The 14,648-nt window shown below is 34.6% G+C and overlaps 4 protein-coding genes across 5 annotated transcripts; 2 read left to right on the top strand and 2 right to left on the bottom strand.

Moving 5' to 3' along the window:
• Window positions 1–816: 816 nt before the first annotated feature.
• Window positions 817–5,201, bottom strand: LOC111296057 (putative serine/threonine-protein kinase PBL7). The gene is made up of 5 exons (XM_022890079.2): window positions 4,908–5,201; window positions 3,917–4,110; window positions 2,626–2,815; window positions 2,004–2,395; window positions 817–1,423 (listed from the first exon to the last, which is right to left on the bottom strand). The coding sequence occupies exons 1-5, from the start codon at window positions 5,020–5,022 to the stop codon at window positions 1,163–1,165; spliced, it is 1,152 nt and encodes a 383-aa protein (XP_022745814.1). The 5' UTR covers window positions 5,023–5,201; the 3' UTR covers window positions 817–1,162.
• Window positions 5,202–5,880: 679 nt separating this feature from the next.
• On the top strand, window positions 5,881–7,333 carry LOC149515754 (leucine aminopeptidase-like). Its single transcript, XM_089740699.1, has 2 exons — window positions 5,881–6,957; window positions 7,050–7,333. The coding sequence occupies exons 1-2, from the start codon at window positions 5,956–5,958 to the stop codon at window positions 7,143–7,145; spliced, it is 1,098 nt and encodes a 365-aa protein (XP_089596825.1). The 5' UTR covers window positions 5,881–5,955; the 3' UTR covers window positions 7,146–7,333.
• Window positions 7,334–7,342: 9 nt separating this feature from the next.
• Window positions 7,343–10,437, top strand: LOC111297262 (leucine aminopeptidase-like). Its single transcript, XM_089740702.1, has 4 exons — window positions 7,343–7,480; window positions 7,882–8,115; window positions 8,206–8,532; window positions 9,834–10,437. The coding sequence occupies exons 2-4, from the start codon at window positions 7,984–7,986 to the stop codon at window positions 10,140–10,142; spliced, it is 768 nt and encodes a 255-aa protein (XP_089596828.1). The 5' UTR covers window positions 7,343–7,480; window positions 7,882–7,983; the 3' UTR covers window positions 10,143–10,437.
• Window positions 10,438–11,137: 700 nt separating this feature from the next.
• On the bottom strand, window positions 11,138–14,563 carry EMB3136 (Ribosomal protein L10 family protein). Of its 2 annotated transcripts, none has more exons than XM_089740703.1 (2): window positions 13,734–14,563; window positions 11,138–11,545 (listed from the first exon to the last, which is right to left on the bottom strand). In XM_089740703.1, the coding sequence occupies exon 1, from the start codon at window positions 14,464–14,466 to the stop codon at window positions 13,783–13,785; it is 684 nt and encodes a 227-aa protein (XP_089596829.1). In that variant the 5' UTR covers window positions 14,467–14,563; the 3' UTR covers window positions 11,138–11,545; window positions 13,734–13,782. The 2 variants fall into 2 exon arrangements, with proteins under 2 accessions (XP_089596829.1, XP_022746050.2); XM_022890315.2 differs by lacking the exon at window positions 11,138–11,545 and adding an exon at window positions 13,296–13,646.
• Between the last annotated feature and the right edge of the window lie 85 nt (window positions 14,564–14,648).

Here is a 14,648-nt window from a genome sequence, read left to right on the forward strand (position 1 = left end):
TTTGAGTTTGGCTTGATTAAAAAACTTGAGATACAAGTTTCGTCAAATTTTATTTCATTTTTATTTTTTTGCCCTCAAATGGGGTTCAAACTAAACTTGATAAAACTAAACTTGATAATTCGTATATTTATATCATATAAAATATTGATAATTTATATATTCATATCATATTTTATACCAAAATTACATTTCACAGTTTATATCAACATAAAAATATAAAATATGTTTTTTAATTTTGTTAAATTTATTTATAATTTTTTTTATAATTTTAAATTGTCATGATTTTTATTAAAATTTTAAATCATGTCGTATTTGGATTTTTTATTTGTATAGATTATCATGTGATGTTTGAGAATACAATTTTTCAAGAAACATCTAAGTTGCTTGAGTTAAACTCAATTAGGCTCAATTATTATTAATTTATTATTATAAAGAAATCGAAACTCAACTTGAATTCGAGCTTGATGTCAGAATAAAAATAAAATAAATTTAAAATATTTAGATAAATATTATATTATATTTATTTGTTTATGATATTAAAAATTTTAAAAGCTCAGTAAATCTCAGAGAGTCACTCAAGTATTATAAAGTTTGAATTTAATTCTCTTCTTCACTGCAAATTGAGGAGGGCCATAACGAGTTTCCTATAAAAAACCCAGAGCAAGTGACAGTCATGGTTGTAAAACAAATCAAATGTTTTTGACCAAAAAATTTACAAACATGCCTCATTTATAGCTTTATTTAAGGAAAAGCTGGCAACAAGATAAAGAGCTATATAATCCAGAATTGCTAGCAATATCACTGGGAATGGAGGAATATAGAAAAAAATTTTGACAAGCAGATGTGTATGATCTTCAAGGGGACACCAGTTTCTATATCAATGACATTTTAAATACAAAGCTTCAAGCTCAATTGCAAACAAACTAAAAAAAAAAAAAGGACAATAAGAAGAGAAAAGGCGAGACGCCAAAAGGGTTTCAAGGAAAAAAAAGAAGGGAAAACTCCTGTTGCATCACACTGGCCATGGCAGCACGGCAATAAACTCCGGGCCGGAGAATTGTAAATCTGAAACATATAAACCTCTTGTTTCTTAATCTCAGTCATAGGCTGCCACGAGATTCAATTCTCTCATATGAGTAATGCTTGATTCCCCTTAGCTGCACTATTCCCTTCTCATTCTCGGAGTAGAAGAACCTGTACGCGATCCTTGAACTGACTGAGCTTCAGGATCATACTTTTGAGAAGCAAGATAGGTGAGGGCAGTGACTACATCAGCTATAAGTGGCCTCATGTTAGGCTGTTCCTGAACACACATTGCAGCCACAGCTAGAGCTTGGTACAAACCCCTATCCGGATATTGTCCCTGAAGTAATGGGTCAGCCATTTGCGCAAATTTCCTTCTATCTTTAAACAAGGGACGAGCCTGTTAAACAAAAGCAAAAGATTTATGCAATTAAAATCTGGAGTTTAGCTCAGTTGGTTCATATAACCACCCTTAAGAGGTGGCATTTAATAGGTCTGGAGTTCGAATCCCAGCACCTGTAATCCTTTCTTCCTATCCTTAGGTTACGACCTCCTTTGTACCAAAAAAAAATTTATGCAATTCTTCTTTCTAGTTTTACTTTCTTCATTTGAATGATTCTATCCTAAAGTCCCTTTTTCTCGTGGTAGCCACTAATATGGATGTCATTGAGACACGATGATCAAATAATACTCATAACTAACAAGTAACTTGTTCCAAGCAACTATTAACCATTTAAGGACTAATCTTTCCGTCACCTTTGTACTTATTCAACACAAGTTTGATTTTAAACAATCGAACAGACTATAGGGGTTTGTTAGGAAATCGAGATTCTATTACAGCATGTTCATGCAAAAATATAAGAGATATGATTAAAACAGATGAATTGTCATGTTTCGTCTTTTAACACAAGCCACAGCAACATAGTGTCTTTGATTTGTCAGCAATACAGTAAAAACAAGAGAAGTCATGGCTATCTTACCCAGGCAACCAGATTCTGTTCACCACCAGCTCTTGAGTTGTCGATAGCCTTCCTTCCAGTAATGATTTCAAGCAGAACAACCCCAAAACTATAAACATCCGATTTCAACGTAAGCTGACCGGTCATTGCATATTCTGGTGCACAATATCCATACGTCCCCATCACTCTAGTGGATACATGAGTCTTATCCCCAACAGGACCCAATTTGGCCAAGCCAAAATCAGATAGCTTAGGATGATAGCCTTCACCAAGCAATATGTTCGAGCATTTTAAATCACGATATATGACAGGTGGGCTAGCTCTGTCATGCAAGTACTCCAAACCTTTTGCAGCACCTGCAGCTATTTTCATTCTTGTATTCCAATCAAGTCGTCTTTTGTCGGGAGGTAAGTCTGGAATATAAAAGCACATAAGAAAAATAATAGGCGATCTGTTTTAAAAGATGAGACATGACAAGGTAATGAAAACAATTGCAAGAACAGACTAAGCAAACAGAAATAAATCTAACACCAGAAATGTAAAAATTTAGTATTAAGCACGATAATTGGTGAATGACATTCAATGGTGTGACAGAAACCAAGATTCCGGACATGACAATAGAGACAAGCATTGCTGTACATACCATGTAGATGATCTTCCAAAGATCCTAATGGCATGTATTCGTAAACCAACAGTCTCTGATCTCCATCAGCACAATATCCAATTAAGTTGACAAGATTAGGGTGGTGAAGCAGGCTCAACATCAATACTTCGACAAGGAATTCCCTGTTCCCTTGCAGTCCATTACGATCAAGCTGCTTGATTGCGACAACCTAGCAAAACAGGTGACAAGGTTAAGGTCAACCAGAAGTTATGTACGGTTAAAGGGACATATATTTCCAAAACTAAAAATATTCATGAAGAATGAAATTCCACAAGCCAACCTTATCATATTTTAGATGAGCAGAACAAAACAACCAAAATTTGGATTTCTATCATCAACTAAAGGCGTATAAGATCAATGGAGAGAAGTACACTGTCTTACAGCTAAGTTTATGCTCTTCAGCAAAAAAGGGAAAGAAAACGGAGTGAAATGCAATATACTGATGACCTAAGGATTTTGTATTTCTTTCAATCTCTCTAGTTCCTATTCCATTAACACTTCTGAAATAGGCATCTGATTATTTACCCCCCAAAATGCATTTTTCAAATGGTAAGCTGTTGCGTTGGTGACAAGAAAGATGACGGTGCTGATTCTAGTTTAATAAATAAAAGTTACAGAAAAGGGCTGAAGATGGACCTGGAGACTGTTAAATCTCTGAGCATATACTTGATAATGCATCAAAGGGCCCCTAAAACATCTAAAATAATTCTAAGAGATCCATCTATGTTCATAATATGCAACAGAGAGCTTATATCCCAGGGAAAACACCACCAATCTCAACGAGACTTAATGGGTTGTTACATCACCCACATATACACTAAGTTCTACCAATAGTTTCGTGTCAGTCTATCACAACCCAAAATGCTGGTAACAACTTCAAGAATCCAATATCATCCACACAACTTAAATTTAAGAATCGTTAAACATTCTTTTTTTGGCATATTTACATTACATAAGTTTGAGAGAAAGAGGACGGAAGGGGGAAGTGATGATGAGATGTTGCAGTGAATATTAAACTGCAAATGGCTCTAACAGAAACTTCAGGGGAAACCACTAACATTTGGATTTGACTATTCTTCACCAAAGTAAATTAAATTTAAAAAAAATCTAAAGATTTTTTCGAATTCAACCATTCTAAATAATTTTAGGTCAAAGTCAGGCCTTGAATATTTCAAGGAGTTAAAGCATACATAACAGAACGAAATGCTGAATTTCAAAATAAACAGTTAAAAATGCTAATAAAAAGCAAAAACAGTAAGGTAACACATACTTGATTAGTGCTTTCCAATCGCCCTTTATACACTCGGCCAAAACCTCCCTCACCCAGAAGGCAATCTGCCCTGAAATTCTTTGTTGCTGCTGCCAATTCACGGAAAGTAAAGGTGTGTGCCGCAATGCGATCAGACCCTCCATCCTTGGTAGCCTCCTTCTTAGCATCTGGTACATGATTCACCTTCAGCTTATCTACCATGACAGGAAAAACAAATTTTATATAATACGGTTGAAATCAGATTCAAAAACATGTAGCACTACCACAGCAGCAAAAGCCAAAGACAGGTTTTATTATCTTTCTCATCACAACAATTGCTACATGAAAACCACAAAATCAAGGCTCAAGCTTCTATATCCTTTTATCATAGAAAATAAAAAGAGAATATGACTGAGAGAAATTACAAATGTATCAATCCATGATTCTTTATTTCTACTACTATTAACACTCAGGTTAAAGAGAAAGACTTTAAATTTTTAGCAATTCCCTATTTCTACTACTATTAACAGTAAGGTTAAAAAGAAAGACTTTAAATTTTTAGCAAATAAATTAGTTGAATTGCACACTCAAGCTAGCAACTGAGGTTCCAAATCTGTATAAATATATGATTAATCCGAATAAATAAAAATTAGAATTATAAATACCCATTGAATTTTCATCTTTGTGGACTCAAAAAATCCAAAATTCTCATCATTTTCACAGCTTCTTATAATTTCAAAACAAACCAAAGTTGGCATTTCTAACAAATAATCAAAAAATAAAAAAAGATTACTAACATCTTTTTTTTTTTTCTAAATCCTACATCAGATCACATTGAAAACCCAAAAAAACTAAAAAAATTCAAACAATTAATCAAATGGGTCTAACACTAATCAATTTTCAGCCAAAATAAATGGAAATTCACTTAATTTAAAAAAAAAGATAAAATATTTTCTGGGGTACATAAAAAAAATCAAAACTTAAAAGAGGGTTTTGAAATAGTAATAAGAACCTGAAGTAGATGGGATCTGATCATCAGAGGACTTGGTGGTGTTCTTGATATTATTGGTATGCAGCTTCTTCTTTGCCTTTTTGTTTGATTTTCCACCACGAGGGAAACAACCCATATGAACTTACTTTTTTATTTCCTCCTCTGTTTCTTACCTCAGATTCTCAGACTAATGACTAAACAACAAGAGAAATAGAGAGAAGGGAATCAAGCCAAACATACACTGACACACATTTTCAAGCCAGGTTATGCTTTTTTGTCTTTTTGCAATTGTGCCCTTTGGGTCTTAGCAAATTGTTAACCTTGCCATAAAAAAAAAAAACATGAATTAAGATTTATAATTCATGAAATGATAACATTCATCAAGTTTTAAATTTAAATTCAACATTTATGATTTCTTACCTTATTTATAAATTATGATTTTTTTATAAAAAAATAATAACATGTGATTTGTTATACTCCAATGATGAATTTGTAATAATAAACACACGTTTTATTATTTTTTTAATTTATTGACAAACCGAACGGTTTTTAGTAATAGATATAGGAATCATCCTTTCTATACATGTTTGATTAAATATTTTTTTTATTGTCATAAATTTTGTTTTAATAAAAATATTTATTTTTTATATATAAAAATTAAAAAAATTATATTAATGTAATTTTTATATTTTTTACTCTTAAATCAAAATTAAATTTATAACTCGTTTAAATTAAAATAATATTTTAAATTTTAATAATTTTAATTTAAAGATCTAAAAAAAAATTTAAATACAAAAAATTTCAAGTAATATAAAATATATTGTATCTAAACAGAATCCAAAACCATTCTATTCCTGAAATTTTATTATTATTAAATCTAAAACTTTTACATTGAGAAGAATTATTCTTGTCAAAGTTAATTACATTTTGGTTAAAATATGTATATATATATATATATATTTTATTATTTATTTATTTATTTTTGATTCTCCCTCCATTTATAAATGAAGACACCAAAATCCTCTCCATCGAAGTACCTCCTCATTTCAGTTCCTCTTCTTTCCTTCCAATGGCACCCTTAGACCCTCACTCCTTCACCGACTCGAACCACCCTTTAACCACCCACATCTCCCTCTCCCTCTACTTCCACTTCCCTTCCGCTACCATTCACGGCGCTGCTCTTTTCACCCTCTCCTCACCTCACTCCGGTCCACTTTCCCTCGACACCCGCTCCATTTCAATCCACCAAATCCTCTCCCCTTCCACACTTTCACCTCTCCCTTTCTCTCTTTCCCCTTCCCCTGACCCAATCAAAGGAACCCACCTTTCCCTTTCCCTCCCAAACGACAAAACCCCGTCTTCTTTTCTCGTCACTTTCTCCACTTCCCCTTCCTCGTCCGCCCTCCAATGGCTCTCTCCGCCGCAAACGTTTAACAAACAACACCCTTTTGTTTACACTCAATGCCAATCCATTCACGCGCGCTCAATCTTCCCTTGCCAAGACACCCCCGCCGCCCGAGTCCGTTACTCTGCTTTACTCAACATTCCTCGAGAATTATCCGCCGTTATGTCCGCCCGCTACGTGGATAGGCGGTCACCGGTTTCCGGTGAAGGGTATTCCAACTTGTTACCCAATGGGTTCGATTCTTTATGGTGTTCTGAAACGAGGGTCGTTGAGGAATTTGACATGAACCAGCCGATTCCGCCTTATCTGTTTGCGTTTGCAGTGGGGGAGTTAGGGTTTAGGGAAGTGGGGCCGAGAACTAGGGTCTATGCGGAGGCTGTGGATGGGGTTTTGGAAGCTGCAGCAAAGGAGTTCGCAGGAACGGAGGAGATGATAAGGCAAGGGGAGACCTTGTTTGGTGATTATGAATGGGAGAGGTTTGATTTGCTTGTTTTGCCGCCGAGTTTTCCTTATGGTGGAATGGAGAATCCGAGGATGGTGTTTCTGACACCAACTGTGATCAAAGGGGATGCCAGTGGCGCTCAGGTGGTGGCGCATGAGCTCGCGCATAGTTGGACCGGGAACTTGATTACTAACAAGAACAATGAGCATTTTTGGTTGAATGAGGTAATATGGTGGTTTTTTTTTTTTTTTTTTTAGGTGTTTGATTTATTTAAACTATGACCTAACATAATTCCCTTTTTGGGCCTATCATACAGTGGAACCCGCGTATTGTTGTTGTTGCTGTTAGGTGTTTGATTTATTTGGGTAACTTTGAAATGTTGTTTTTGTGCTTTTCCGAAATGATTGCATAGGGAAGCGTTGAATTAAGTGATTGAAACTAGAACAAGAAAAAAGGATCTTTTGTTTACCGATCTTAGTGAGGATCTAGTAGGCCATAGCAATGCAATATGATCCATATGATGGATCTGACTCTGTGTTAATAGGCTTTGTTTGTTGTTGTTGCTATTGGAAAATGGAAACGCTGATGAGTTTCTTGATTTTGAAGGCACTGGTACTGGCTTAGCAAAAAAGAGAGCAAACTCATTTTCTTGCCAATTTCTCCTGCTTTTTAATCTTTTTAATGGTGTCACTGGCCTGGCAACGAACACTGTTTCACAGGAAACTGGCTATGGATACATCAAAGAAGGTAGTGGGAAAACTGAAAGGTCCCTAACTGCTATTCTGTTTCTATTATAGGCTGCCTGTGGACTTCTTAACACAAGCTCTTTTGCTTTTGCTCGTTGCTTGCTTTCAAGACTGCAACTTCCACTCAAACGTTTTTCTGTCAATTATATGATTAGATCACCACTCATCCTATTTACAAAATGAAAAGCTTTGTTGATGGATAGTGCTTTTGTATATTTGTTACTTTCTCATACCTCTGATATATGGCATGCATTGGTGCACGCTGTAAAGAATGAATTTTGTGTTTTATTGACCAACAAATGTTTTTGGTTCATTAAGCAGAGATTGTTCTTGTCTGTGATATTTTGTGATATTTGCAAGTTAGGTTAAAGTGATTTTACCTTATTTTCTTTTTGGTTATAGGGATTTACAAGATATGCAGAGAGGTGAATTGTTGAGGTTGTGCAGGGTGAAGACAGAGCTGTGTTGAGTATTGGGATTGGTTGGAGGGCCTTAAATGAGGCAATGGAGAGATTTAAGGACAACCTGGAATTCACCAAGCTTAAAACCAATCAGGAAGGAGTGGACCCAGATGCTGTTTATTCCCAAGTTCCATATGAGAAAGGTTTTCAGTTCTTGTGGCGCATTGAACGTCAGGTATGTTGAATGTTTTTTCCTTTCCAGTTTTTATGTTGTTTGTAAATAATGTTAGCACATCATTATGTGTTTTTTTTCTGGAATGCTTAGATAGGAAGACCGGCCTTTGATGAATTTATCAAGAAATATATTGCCACCTTCAAGTTCAAATCAATTGACACTGAGACATTTCTTGACTTCCTTAAAGCAAATGTCCCTGGAATAGAGAAAGAGATAGACCTGGTGTTGTGGACTGAGGGTGTTGGTATCCCTCCAGACGCATATGAACCGATATCCAATCTATATACCAAAATTGTGTCACTGGCAAATGAATTTGAACTTGGGAGGATGCCGAGGGAGGATGAAGTTGCTGATTGGAAAGGACAGGAATGGGAGCTCTACTTAGAGAACCTGCCTACAGTTGTAGAGGCTTCCCAGGTACTCTTGGTTCTCTCTTAAAGCTTCTTTTTCTTCTGCTTTTTAACATGACTTGGTTGTGCAATGATTTGTTGGAATTTCAGTTTTAAAATTACTTGATTTCTCATCTTCTACCTTCCTTAAACCCATTATATATATATATATATATATATATATATAAAGATAAAATTGTAATAATTGTGGTTGAGATGAAATGCTATGCTAGATGTGTAGGCATACAGGAAATATTAAATTAGGAGCTAGCACCTAAAGGTGGGGTTGCATCCATTGAGGACCAAATAGGAAGAAACATGCTTAAAGTGGACATGTAAGGAGAAGACTAACAATTGCCTCCATGGTGATCTAATGGAGGATACCAGGTCAAGAGAGGGAGGAAAACTGGAAAGACCCTGAATGAAAACTATGCTAAAGGAACACTTTTATTGAGCTCAATGAGGATATGGTTTGAAAAGATCTAAGTAGCACAACATGATTGATATAGCCAAACTTTTGTAGTAGGAAAAGACTTCTTTTGTTCTGCATCAGATAGCATATGGTCAAGCATTTACACAAATGTTCCATGGCACCAGCTCCATCTTCCTTTATTTTTTTAATGAATGATTGAAAATGTGTGAGGAGTTTAAAATATTTTAGTTGATTTTCTCTTTTTTTTTTTTTATCTGATATGGGTTTCTTAGCTTAAGAATGACGAACCTAATGATGAGATTGTGAAAACATATATTGATGTCAATTAGCTGCCAATAGAAACTTTGTCAAGTTGCTCAGATTTTTTGGCTGACATTGAGGGAACGTTTTCCTTTTGCATAGGATGAATTCACTTATGTTGCTCAATATAAAGCTTTACCATTTTCTCTGACACAAGACTTCTGTTAAGGCTTTAGAATTTTTTGATGTAATCTACACCTTTTTTTCCCTGCTAAATTCTAGGTTGTACTTAAAGATGAGACCTCTCTGCTCATCATTAGGTTTTTTGAGATGCCTGAAGTAACTGGTGCTGGATGCCACTAGGCACTAGGCAAGTTATAAATTGTCTTTATTCTGCTAACTAACTTTTGGGTTGTCAAGCTGAGAGACATTTCTAAAGTATCACATAAGACTGAGGCCATAAAAATGGTATATCTTTACTTTCTTGTTTTGGGTTTGGGGGTTGGGAGAGGGGTGTGGGTGTGGGTGTGTTTCACTCGAGCTACTATGCTGTTGCTCTTCCTTTGATACATTTTTCATAGTTGAAAACCTCAGATCAGCATATTCTTTTCTCTTCTCAATTGTTGGCTTATGATACTATTTTTTGTATCATGCAGGTCTTGGCCTTGGATGCACGCTACAGGCTATCAGAATCGAAGGATTATGAGGTAAAAGTGGGTTTTCTTCAACTAGCCATTTTATCCAAGTGCAGCGATTTCTATGATGAGGTGGAGAAAACTTTGAAGGAAGTTGGGAGGATGAAGTACCTTCGTCCACTTTATAGTTTACTTGTACAAGGAATCGGAAAGGAGGAACAGAAGATTTTGGCCAAAAGGGTGTTTGCAGAGGCTCGTGACAGTTATCACCCCATAGCTCAAGGAGTTGTTGAGTCAATCTTTGCCAAGCACCTCAAGAATGGCACATAACACTAAGTAAATAAATAGTATATCAGAATCTGAACCAAAAATGATCTAGGCCTATAATGCTTAGCTTAGAGATGCCTGCTGATTTTGTTAATAGATGCTTCTTGCTTTGCTAATATGGCCTTTCAGATAATGCATGCGAATATCTTCTGCTTTAAAGTTTTGCTGTTATGTTCTTTTAACTCTTGTCGTGTGTTGCTTTTGTTCTGATTCCATTCACCATAATCAATCTAAAGATTGAAAGGAATCTCATACTTTGTGACTTTACTTCAAAAGTGATACTTCTATTCTTGGTGTCTGCTCCCTTTGCCAAGCTGGTATGCTTTTATTCTATGTTCTTTTACATTTTTCAACTTCTTCGGACACTTTGGATGGCAAAGATTAAAAGGTTAAATTACACCATTAGTCATCCAACCATGCTCTTATTTTTAAAATGATGTTAAAATTTTTAATTTAATCACTAAAATTTGAGTAAATTTTATCACTCAACCTGTAGTCTTTCTATTGGCAAAAAAAAAAAAAAAAAAATCATTAGTGTCTAATGGTATGTTGATGTGGTAATGATGTGATATTTTATTTGTCAGATGTCATGTGATATTGTTATGTCAGTAAATTTTATATTTTTTAAAATTTATATTATTTTAATAATATTGTGGCATATTAGATGATGTGATTTTGTCACATCAACATGTTATTAAAGGCTATCGATAGGGTGATAAAAAAATATTTATTCAAATTTTGGTGATTAAATCAAAAAATTTAATAATTAGGTGATCATTTTAAAAATATAATTATAAGTAAGTAACTAATGGTATTAGTTTATCCAAGATTAAACTGGTGAGAGGCAACTACTTCATTTTGTTGTGATTTTGTTTCTTTTCTTTCTGCTACCTAATAATATCAAGGGTGAGGGGATTCAAACATGAGATCTCCCATTTGGTAAAGTGGTGTAGCTATAGCTAAAGCAATTGCCTTCTCAATTGTAACAAGACATGTCTGCAGTTTGACTTTCGAGTTGGATTGAAGAAATGAGACGGAGTTCAGTGAAGATGAGATGTGGATTTTGTGCGGTGGCAATCCCTTTCACTAATCTGTAATATCAGCTATGATTCTAACGAAACACCAAAAAGGGTAGATAGGTGCGTAAAACTCTCACAATGCGCGAGATTGGGGTAATGGTAGCTCGGTGTGTAAAGTTCTCGCTATGCGCAAGATTCAGAGCTCGGGAAAGGTGAGATTCGGTAAAAGGTAGCTCGGTGCATAAAGCTCCCATTATACGCCAGATTCGGAGAAGGGTTGGACCTACTGGAACACCATAGGATACTAATTGATGAATTGTCTTTAAATCTCCAAAAGTCAGTGGGTATTGTGATTTTTGAGAAGGTCCAGCTATTCACATGCAGGCTCTGGAAAAAAGGATTTTGATTATAGCTTTTAGCTTTGAGAAGTTGCAAAAGTAAGCAAAATCAAAAGCCAGAATGTAAAAAGATGAGGCAAGACTCACACATTTCATGCATATTAGCAAAGATGGTTTTTGGATACTTTTATCTTTTCACAAGCAATGCAGAAGAATAAATTTGCACATTAACGTTCAACGAACAAATTGTGAATAGATTCTATTTATGTTTTTTTTTTTTTTTGTTTATTAAACTTAATAAATGATCACGAACAATATTTTAAGATCATTAATTAAATGAACATATCATAAATATAACAAAATTTGTTTATATTATACTCGAATACACTCTTGACTCGAAGAAAAACTAAAAACACCAATTTCCTTGATTTTCTTTATCAGAACCATTTTTTGTGAATCAATTATTTTTGCACATAAATATTGCATGAAACATAAGCTTGTTACTCAATCTCCTAAAATCTAAAAACCATGACGTTCCTGCTCTTCGTCTATCATCCTCAATCTGGTAAAAGCTAAAATCAATGACTTACCTTCTCTTTTTTTGGAATTAGTTGCAGTTAGAATTGACAATTTAAAATATAATACAGTGACATAACATGAATATAACACGAAAAAAGGACATGAATATGATATGATTTAAAATTTTAACAATAATTATATATAGATTTAATAAAAAAAAAATGTAATTCATGTTTTTATGTCGACATGAATTATGACATGTATTTTTTATGTAAAACACGATATGAATACATAAATTTTAATATTTTATACAATATGAATACACAAATCGTCAAATATAATTACAGCTATATTAAATTTATAATCACCGTTCACTATTATCTTGTGCAAAGCTGACCTTTAGGCTACTGCTCAGGAATCATTGTGGCAAGCAACCACTACCCTCAGCAGTTAGTTTGCTTTGAACGGGCATGGCCAGCATACAAGTATCAGTATTTCTCCAACTAAAACAGACTCCAAGACCACCCTTCTGGGATGCTATCCGTTTCTTTGTTCTTCTGGTTGGACTGATGCTTGTTTTGATTTAACAATGTTTACAATTTTCTTCAATGTTTTTGATTCTACAGGTTAGTTAATGCCAACTGGGTTTAACTATCTTTGCTTTTTTGGCGGCGACGGATCAGGAATTTAAATGTGATGGCGGATGCATTTCGATTATATCATATTTATCGTAATTATGAACATAATAAATAAGATAACAATAATCTCATTCATCATGGTTTTGAGTTTTTTAAAATCTTCACAATGAAACAAAAGAATGTTTGATATAATAATATTTATTTATGATATTTTAATTTTACATTTAAAAATCCAAGTCCCCATTAACTAGCAAGCTTAATTTATACACAAGTTAATGTCTAATGTGATTCCTTAACTTTAAAAATTTTTAATATAACATCTGAACTATGAATTTCTTAATTAATATGGATAGCTTCAAATAACGCAAAATAGACATACAATCTTTCAAATATTATATTAATTAACAGATTTATAATTTAAGTATCACGTTAGAGATTTTTAAAATTGAGGGATTACATTGAAAATTTCATTATAATTTAAAAACCGTTTATGCATACAACGAAAAATAACAAAAAGAAAAAATCAGATTGAGAATGAACAGACAACAAACTTAAAGCTTTACCATTCAAGTTCAGTTCTAATGAAATGCAACATAGAGTAGCGGGTTTGAACAAAACCAAGATTTGCAGCAGGAACAAAACTCACTAAGAAATGCAGATTGCCATTTTATTTTTCTCTGTCTGTACATATGGAAGCCAATGAAGGTTTGAGATACATAAACAGCAAGTAACTCTCTCTTGTAGCCTAAATCTCATACCTTTCCCACTCCAAGTTTGAGCCAGACCTTTATCTTAAAAGTTCTAGTTTCTAATAACTGGGATGCTCCTCAGATACAGATGCTAAATTCAAGTTTAGGCACTAACAATGAGAGCTTGAAATAAATAGGGCTCTTACAGATTAGAAGATGAGAAAATTCAAAAGAATCACTAAAAAAATTTGATCTTGCAAAGTGATTCCAACACCACCAATTCAAATTCCAATGTCACATAATTCTAAAAAAATGAAAAACATATTAGCACAATTGACATGATTCTCTCTTTAAATACAACAATCGAAAATGGGGGTTAAATTACACTTACAAATACAAGAAATCTCCGTTCTCCAGCAAGCAATCTTGAAGAGCCCCAATTATTTCCCACCACTCTCCTCCTCCAGCTTCTTCACATAAGCCTTCAAAATCATAACAACATCCCTGGCAGGAGCCTGGAGTGTCCCAACAAGTCCAATTGCAGGAGTCTGTAAACTTCCCAAAAGCTTGGCATAAATCTCAGCCCTGGTAGGCATATTTTCCAACAGATTAAACTCTCCAGGCCCATAAAACTTCCCTTCAAAAACAGCCCCTGTAAAGTCATTTTCAACCTTTTCTTCTGTCTGAAACACCCTGTAAGGTTTAATAGCATCTGGGATTTCTTCACAGTGAACAAAAAGCCAAGCATTCATGCCTTTCATGCATGGTTTCAAGGCTTCCCAAGGAGTCCCTTCGATGGCTTTGAAAACCAAAGTGTTCTTCGCAACAAGTAACTTGGATGACTCTGGAAGTGATCTACGCAAATTCTGGAATTGCTTAACAGTGAAACCTGTGTATTCTATAGCTGCTAAAAGATTACAGTTTTCCAATTGGGTTTTCACTGTTTCAACAGTTTCTTCCTTTCTGGTGCGGGAAATGGCTGCCCTGATGGAAGGGAAAGGGGATGGTTTGAAAGAAGGGAATTTGGGTTTACAATAGCGGAAAATTTGGGTTTTGGGTTTTAGGGTATGGAATTGTAAAGGTGGAGGTTTGGAGGAAGGAAAGGAAAGGAGAGTTGCTTCCATGGTGAAAAGAGGGGAAGCGAGTTTGAGGGGCTTATCGGCTTTGTTTAGCACAGTTTGCACAACTGAGAAGAGTTGTACTTGGATAAGGCGTTGTGAAGAAATTACCCCTAAAACGTTATCAATTTTGCTTTCATTTTCTTTAAAAAAAAAATTGCATTTAAAAAAAATAATTTTCAATTGAC

The sequence above is a fragment of the Durio zibethinus genome, chromosome 12 (assembly GCF_047325235.1).
Source record: "Durio zibethinus cultivar Kanyao isolate XHJ-2024 chromosome 12, ASM4732523v1, whole genome shotgun sequence".
NCBI lineage: Eukaryota > Viridiplantae > Streptophyta > Magnoliopsida > Malvales > Malvaceae > Durio > Durio zibethinus.